General features: G+C 39.9%; 1 protein-coding gene across 1 annotated transcript; it reads left to right on the forward strand.

The window, feature by feature from the left end:
- Positions 1–313: 313 nt before the first annotated feature.
- On the forward strand, positions 314–8,969 carry LOC106569232 (dnaJ homolog subfamily B member 6). Its single transcript, XM_014140392.3, has 10 exons — positions 314–494; positions 1,415–1,503; positions 1,669–1,778; positions 2,206–2,271; positions 2,430–2,540; positions 3,508–3,651; positions 5,050–5,269; positions 5,476–5,546; positions 8,096–8,278; positions 8,632–8,969. Exons 2-10 carry the CDS (start codon positions 1,439–1,441, stop codon positions 8,700–8,702), a joined length of 1,041 nt encoding a protein of 346 aa, XP_013995867.2. The 5' UTR covers positions 314–494; positions 1,415–1,438; the 3' UTR covers positions 8,703–8,969.
- Positions 8,970–9,087: the final 118 nt, after the last annotated feature.

Genomic DNA, 9,087 nt, shown 5'->3' on the forward strand with positions numbered 1-9,087 from the left:
TAATTTGCCAGAGGGCAAGGGTGTATTTGGGCTAAACGGTTTTCTAGTGGCAAAATACTCCCACCTTCCTGTTCACTTCTGTTAATCAGACATGGTAGACACATAAATACATGTAAATAAAAATAAGGCAAATTAAGGTTGTGCAAATAATTTACATTGAAGTTAAGAATGAACAAATACGCTTTCATCTTCTGTTATTTTACACAGTTATTTCACAGAATTTGCCGTTTTTACATTGGTTATACCCCCAGCTTACTTAAAAAAATAGGGGGGCGATGTTGCACCGACTGATAGTCTGGTCGTCGTCAAAAAACACCAAAGAAGAAGAGAATTAGCTAACCGGATGTTACGTAAAACTACAAACTACCCAAGGCTGCTGAATTGTCTGGGGCAAAGCAGCATTTTCTTGAATAACCATAACTGGAAAACGATAATAAATCACTACTGGAAACTTATCAGGCTATAGAAGAAAACTGGGACGGCTGAAGAGCTAGGTAATTTGACCACGTCTTTTGTTTTACCAGTGACACATTCCTTTGATGCTGGGCATCATCACAAAAACATTAGCTAGCTAGTTAGCTTGCTAGCCTGTTAGTTAGCATTAGTTAGCTAGCCAGAATGATAATTTTGACAGCAACGCAAGTTACTGCAAAATGTTGATGTTTGCTAGAACACTCAGTATGGTCTTTAGCTTTGGTGTGATTAGTTTTGAGTTGCTAGGTGATGTGTAATGCTAGGAGGCACAGGACGGAGAACAAAACTGGATATGCTATTGAGGTAGCAATCATCTAGCTAACGTTAACATAGTGAGCATTATAAACGCATTAGCTAGTAGAATGCACAGTGACATTTCAGAGATATGGCGGAAAGAGAAAAAGATGAGACTCTGCGAAATGGTATACAATTATTTCCAACTGATTAAATCGATAGTTAATTAAACAGTAGCTAGCTAACGTTGTATACCTGACTAACGCAGCCGCAGCACCACGATTAATGTCCCCACTAGTACATGTTAGTTACCTAGATCAGGAGCTTCAACATACGGACAATTGTGGCATTGCCCCTGTGGTTGATCCAGGGTTGTCAATCAGGCCTGGTTATTGTCAAATTGCACCAGGGGGTATGTTCTACACTGAGCCAGAATGTGACCTCTTTGGACGATAAAGCGTTGACCTTTATGGGACCGTAAGCCTCCAGCTGTCACTTAGGCATGCCAATTAGTTACCAGGCAACTGCCAGTCCAGTCTGGGGAGGATAAAGTAATTTAAGTCATAGATTATCCCATATTCAAGGTGCTGCTGTACTTGCATTTTTTGTTCCCTGAGGCCTGGGAAATAATTGGCCATTTACATCATAGTTTTATATAAGATGTGCACTCCTGCAAATTTTACATTACTGTTTCCTATTCACACAGGTTGGAAAAAGTTTATACAAAACCATGGTGGAATATTATCACATTTTAGGAGTCCTAAGAAATGCATCTCAAGAAGACATAAAAAAAGCGTAAGTATTCTTGTCAAGTTTAGCGTATGTATTCCAATAGACTGGCACTAGGTGTAGATGATGGGAATTTCAGAAGTTTTAAATGTTTGATATACTGTGATAATAAGCTAGGCTTACATTTCAAGTCCCCTTGAGTTGCTGTTTAATGTATTTCTCTGCTTTCAGGTACAGAAAATTGGCACTAAAATGGCATCCTGACAAAAACCCAGAAAATAAGGAAGAGGCAGAGAAAAAGTTCAAAGAACTTTCTGAGGCCTATGAGGTTCTGTCAGATGGTAAGTCATACATTTGAAAGGCGTTTGAAGCCAAGAGAACACAGTATTTATAATATATGAACAATAAATAATGCACTGATATCTGCATCCATGACACGTAAAGTACATCTAACCAAAATAAGTTATTTTCTTTTCAAGGAAGCTGTTTTTCACATACAATAGCAGCATCCACAACTGTTATGCAATTGTTAAACTGTGTGTTAATGCGATGTGAGTAGTTGAGGTTGCGAAAGATTATATTTGATTCCTTCTGAAATTCCTCTTAATAATCCCATAAAGGCTGTATATGCTGATCTGCAGGTACTTACCCAGTGTCATGTCCCTCTGAACCCTTGGCAAGCATCCAGTGTATCTCACTTGTTATCATCCTGTATATCATTTTACTGTTTGTTTTGATGGGAGTTTACGTTTTTATATTCTATTGTAGCCAACAAGAGGAACATGTATGATCGCTATGGTAAAGCAGGCCTAACAACAAACAGTGGAGGAGGTGGTAAGTCCTTTATTAGGCTCTTGGCGGATCTCCGAAATGTATACAATTATTTTGTGGACGGTTAAATTGTTAGTTAGTCTCTATTCATCTGTAATAAACAGTCATAAGACTTATTATTATTTCCACTGACCATATTCATCCTTTTTGTTTTCATTTAGTTGGACATTACCACAATGGTGATCACTTCAACGAAGGGTTCACGTTCCGCAATCCTGAAGATGTCTTCAGAGAGTTCTTTGGCGGTCGAGATCCTTTTGCGGATTTCTTTGGTGAGCATTTTTGAGCTCAATTGCCCTCAGCTATGTTTAGACTGTTGTTGTTCGTGTTTGCTTGGTTCTAGTGTACTATGGAATATATTGCTTTCTTATTCTTGACGCTTCTCATAGCTACAGTATTTCACTTTTTAATGTGTATAGTATTGCTTACTAGGTTTGTCCAATCAATTTTGTAACCACTCCCTCTTCAAATTCAGGCTAAGTGGAAAAGCTGTTTTCAAAGAGGACATTGTATTATTTCTTTGTACCCCCTGACGAAGGCCATGCAGCCGAAACGTGTCAGTTTTTTTAAAAACGTTGTTTCTATTGAACATGCCATACAAATAAAGGCATTTTAATTAATTATATGAAGAGTGCCTTGGTCCTCCTTTCTTTTTTGATGACCAATTCACCCCGTTTACCAAAGGGCACCTTCTGTCTACGAAAATGTACTATTGTGTACCTTAGCAGCGCTTCCTTTCCTCCTCTTTCTACGAGCATTTTTGAGTATTGTTTTTTGAGTATTGGTAATACATTGTCAACAATATATATCTTTTAAAGCTTTTACAGAGAGCGCTGCAGACGGAAGAGGGGGACAATCAGTAGGAGATAGGGGAGCACAGAGAAGGAAGGACAGAGATGAGAGGCAGGCAGAGATGAAATAGGCAACCAGAGAAGGAAAGTCAGAGATGAAAGAGGGGGCCCAGTCGTCCTTTATGAGGATCGTGTTGGGTTGGTTACAATAGACACAGTATGCTTATCCCAGAAACTAATAATGTAAATAATTTAGTTCATAGCATCTACTAGATTGGAGATTTACAGTCAGTAAATTGCATTACATTCACTTTCTGTGCATAGGTGGTGTAGGTCTATTTATCTGAAAGCATGCAGGCTATTTCTCGTTGTTTATAACTTTAGCTGTCACCCAGAAACTGAACACAGTCTCTCTTCTCGTCACACTCTTTCTTCTCTTCTCCTGCAGGAGGGGATCCGTTTGGGGATGAGTTCTTCGGTGGAGGGAGGAGGCACCACAGGGGAGTGAGCAGGAGTCGAACGGGGGGACCCTTCTTCGGGGGATTCGGTGGCTTCCCACCGTTTGGTGCAGGCTTCACAGCGTTTGACCCAGGTCAGGAAACACAGGTCCCGGATATACAGTACCAGTCAAAAGTTAGGACACACCTACTCATTCAAGGGTTTTTCTTTATTTTTACTATTTTCTACATTGTAGAATATTAGTGAATACATCACAACGATTAAATAACACATATGGAATCATGTAGTAACCAAAAAAGTGTTAAACAAGATTTTATAATTTATATTCTTCAAAATAGCCACCCTTTGCCTTAGTGGCAGGTTTGCACACTCTTGGCATTCTCTCAACCATCTTCACCTGGAATGCTTTTCCAACAGTCTCGAAGGAGTTCCCGCATATGCTGAGCACTTGTTGGCTGCTTTTCCTTCACTCTGCGGTCCAACTCGTCCCAAACCATCTCAATTGGGTTGAGGTCGGGTGATTGTTGGTGGCCAGGTCATCTGATGCAGCACTGCATCACTCTCCTTGGTCAAATAGCCCTTACATGGCCTGGAGGTGTGTTTTGGGTCATTGTCCTGTTGAAAAACAAGTGATAGTCCCACTAAGCGCAAACCAGATGGGATGGTGTATCGCTGCAGATGGCTGTGGTAGCCTATTTTGTGTGCCTTGAATTCTAAATAAACCACCTACAGTGTCACCAGCAAAGCACCATCACTCCTCCTTCATGCTTCACGGTGAGAACCACAGAGATCATCCTAATCTGTGTCTCACAAAGACACGGCGGTTGGAACCAAAAATCTGAAGTTTGGACTCATCAGACCAAAGAACAGATTTCCACCAGTCTAATGTCCATTTCACGGGTTTCTTGGCCCAAGCAAGTGTCTTCTTCTTATTGGTGTCCTTTTAGTAGTGGTTTCTTTGCAGCAATTCAACCATAAAGGCCTGATTCACGCAGTCTCCTCTGAACAGTTGATGTTGAGAAGTGTCTGTTACTTGAACACTGTGAAGCATTCATTTGGGCTGCAATCTGAGGTGCAGTTAACTTTAATGACCTTATCCTCTGCAGCAGAGGTAACTCTGGGTCTTCCTTTCCTGTGGTGGTCCTCATGAGAGACAGTTTCATCAAAGCACTTGATGGTTTTTGCAACTGCACTTGAATAAACTTTCAAAGTTCTTGAAATGTTCCGCATTGACTGACCTTCATGTCTTAAAGTAACCTTGAATGAGTAGGTGTGTCCAAACTTTTCACTTGTACTGTACATGTTTAAACAAAAAGTTATCCCAAAGAAACAAACATGTATGTTATTTATCAGTTCACCTTCTAAATTCTTAGGAAATACCTGGTCCTGTCTCTACCGTCAAATAAAGTGTAAAGCTATCAATCCAGAACTTCTTTTCCTTAAAGCAGTTAGAGGATGTATTTCTTGTTGCCTTTAGAGATGTGATTGTTATGGATCTATAAGTGAATGTCATCTCTCTGTTCCCTGACAGGCTTTACCTCTTTCGGACACATGGGTCACATGGGTCATATGGGTCCTATGGGCCATATGAGTCACATGGGTCATCTGGGAGGAGGAGGAGGCCATGGTGGCTTCACTGCCTTCTCCTCCACCTCCTTTGGCGGCGGGGGTGGAGGCGGCGGGATGGGCAACTTCCGCTCTGTATCAACCTCCACCAAATTCATCAACGGCAGGAAAATCACAACAAAAAGGTAGATTAGTAGCTCTCTAACCACACGGTGAAGTTGATATTGTTTTGTTTAGTCTTTAATTGTTATGTTTTCAAGGGGAAAATGCAACTAGTTATCTACTTTTCAATTAGGCCAGATAGCCTCTGATGATAGTGTATCCTTTAACATGGGTTCTTATTGAAGTGCATTGATTTAGAAAAGTATTTTAATCCCCCTCAATACTTTAGAATTGTGGAGAATGGACAGGAACGCGTAGAGGTGGAAGAAGACGGACAGTTAAGATCACTAACCGTCAATGGTAAGGAACAACTACTGCGACTGGATAACAAGTAATCTACTGGAGCATTACCAGCACAAACTTGAGCTCAAAAAAACAATGTTATGTCATTGTTTGGATGTTTGTACTTTTGTTTGGTTTTCCCTTGTTAGAGTTTGTAGGTCAGTGTCCATTGAGTAAATTCAATTTTCTATGCATTTTGTTAATGTATTTATGAATTCGAGCTGTCAACAATTTGGCTCAGGATGGAGTGTTTTACTTGCGTTTGGGACCATGGTGTAAGTAAGTTAGGATCAGAGAACTTCTGTTTGTACTGTCTTTCCGTATGCACTTCTTCGCTCTATTGCAGTCTCTCTCTGATAGTGTTTTGGACAAGGAACGCTTTGTGCATTTGGATAAAGCATGACTTTGCTTTTTCATCTGGATATTAATATGAGTGTTAACTGGAAAACGTAACCCTTGCTTTAAAACCCTGTTTACGACCTGATTGCTTATCTAACCTTTGTTAGTAACATTTCTTTTATAAATGCTGGTAGAAAGTGTTAATATGCTATTTTATTTGTTCTAATACAAGTGTTTTTAGTTGTTTTGTTCATTTCAGCATGTATGCCAATAAATGTTGTTCAGTCTTAATGTTATGATTGCATAACCATGCACAAATTAACAATTCATTATATAAATGATACATGAATATACAAGGAATTTTGTGTACTTTGTAAAACAATTTAAAATCAATAAATATGAATTTCATCCTTTTTTGGGGATTGGACGGACAGTCTTGAGTGGCGTGGTGTGCTGTTTCTTCTAACAGAACAAGCAGTTCATCATCCTAAACTGCTGCTTTGCTTACAGAGGATTGATCCCTTTGTGTGAGTGCTACTGTACTAACTGCACGAACAGGCTTTCTATCTTCTACATATCTTTCTACCTGCATTCTATTTTTCCTATTTTGCATGACATTTCTGTCTTGTCATTTACTATGTTTTCATGGTGTGAAAGCATAATCAATGGAGGATATTCTTGCCATGTACATGATGTCAATTGGTCAGCTGAGTCCATAATAAAGTAGCATGGGCGCTACTTTTACCATAAGAATCAATTTATTGTAGTTTAGCTATAGTTGACTTGACGAAGTTGCATGCATCTTGATTAGCCTCATTCACATTTATCTCTGCTCATCTACAGTGTATTTGAAAAGTATTCAGACCCCTTGATTTTTTCCCCCCACATTTTGTTACGTTAGAGCCTTGTTCTAAAATGTATTAAATTGTTTCCCCCCATCAATCTACACACAATACCCCATAATGACAAACCCAAAATTGTTTTTTATAATTTTTTGCAAGTCTATTAAAATAAAAAAAAAACATCACATTTACATAAATATTCAGACCCTTTACTCAGTACTTTGTTGAAGCACCTTTGGCAGCAATTACAGCCTTGAGTCTTCTTGGGTATGACGCTACAAGCTTGGCACACCTGTATTTGGGCAGTTTCTCCCATTCTTCTATGCAGATCTTCTCAAGCTCTGTCAGGTTGGATGGGGAGCGCCGCTGCAGAGTGTTCGATTGGGTTCAAGTCCAGGCTCTGGCTTGGACACTCTAGGACATTTAGAGACTTGTCCCGAAGCCACTGTCTGTTTAAGGTCGTTGTCCTGTTGGAAGTTTAACCTTCACCCCAGTCTGAGGTCCTGAGTGCTCTGGAGCAGGTTTTCATCAAGGATCTCTCTGTACTTTGCTCCGTTCCTCTTTCCCTCGATCCTGACTAGTCTCCCAGTCCCTGAAAAACATCCCCACAGCATGATGCTGCCACCACAATCCATCACCGTAGGAATGGTGCCAGGTTTCCTCCAGACGTTACGCTTGGCATTCAGGTCAAAGAGTTAAATCTTGGTTTCATCAGACCAAAGAATCTTATAGAAACATCTCAAGGATGATCAATGGAAACAGGATGCACCTAAGCTCAATTTCGAAGTCTCATAGCAATGGGTCTGAATACTAATGTAAATATGGTATTTCTGATGGATGAGGGAAGAAAATCATTTAATATATTATTTTAGAGTAAGGTTGTATATCAAAATGTGGAAAAAGTCAAGGGGCTTGAATACTTTCCGAATGCACTGTATGTGAGATTATTAAGTCCTCATTTTTTATGTTTCACTCCACACCTCCTCTTTACTGGAAAATGTTTAGAGTTATTGCAGATAGAAAGATGCAATATAGAACAGACTGTGTTCTCTCTCTCTCACACACACTGTCTCACTCCTTTGTTTATATGACCCAAAATAATACACCCTATTGAAAAAGCCACAACTTTCACTCAGAATATGGCATTTTTGAGATTTCACAGCATTTTGCCTTTGTCCCTTTTATGTATTTAGCAATTAACTGTTCATTTCAACATGATCCATCTGATGGTTGCACCTGTTTAGGTTCAGTCATTTACATACTGTACGTCCGTTCTGATCCATGCATGGAAATCCAATGGAGCGTTTCCTATTGAAGACCGTATGTATTGTAGGGGGTAACTGGTGTCACCCCTCTCTTCTTACAACACCCCATTCCTCTCCCCAGGGGCAAAGCCTATTGCCACAGTTCAAGCAGTCCAACAGGAGGAGTGCAGACAAACTGTTACTGCACACTCCTCCAGTGCCAATGCCTCCCGGTCCCCTGTTCCCCGTCCTCCTCATCATCATGTAAAGACTTCCTCCCACAGGCCCACTCCAGACAGAGAGGAGGGAAGGAGCCCAGCTTCAGGTTAGAACCACTTTCAATACATGATCCCTAACATTCCCATAATAGTATAGTGGGCAATATTTATTTTACTTTTATAAGTTACTTGGAAACATGGAGAAGGTGTGCAGGGATTCAATTCTCAATCAAAGTGGAATAATGGTTTTTTTGTTTTCATACTGTAGTTTTGTGCCTATCAAAAGAGTAAGAGTTGTGATCTAGTATCAATTTAGCCTTTTAAATCATAATGAATAAGACAAGGAGAGATCACATCCTAGATCAGGTTTCCTGCTCTGAGACGCAATGTGAATATGGGCCCTGGACTCACTGGATCCACAATCAAATAAGCTGTCTTTTTCTTATGCATCTCTCTCCAGTACACAGTGAAAACAAGAGGAAGAAACCCATGCCTGAGCCCACAGAGGATGCCAAAAAGAGAAAAACATGATCCAGTACACACAGATCCTTGTCCTCCTAGTCAGCTACGGAAACAATATGTTATTGATACACCCTTAACAATGAATATTGTTTTAAAGGACACTTAAATATGGGGTCCTCAAAGCGCTTTAGCAAGAATGCACAGATACTGTAAATGTATAATCCTGACTAGTTTTCTATTATATATCCTATCTTACGCCCATACGAAAATGTGGGGTGCATCTGACTAAATGATTCAGAAAACCATGCAAAATACAATTGAAATGAGTTTAAATCATGACACTTGTCTTCCCTTACATCCAGTAATATACATTACTAAAGGAACACTGTCGATTAGTTTAGCTGAAATATTGAATGGGTGATGTGCAGGGGTTGACTTGTCAGTCCATTATAAT

Source organism: Salmo salar, chromosome 14, assembly GCF_965601325.2.
Source record: "Salmo salar chromosome 14, fSalSal1, whole genome shotgun sequence".
NCBI lineage: Eukaryota > Metazoa > Chordata > Actinopteri > Salmoniformes > Salmonidae > Salmo > Salmo salar.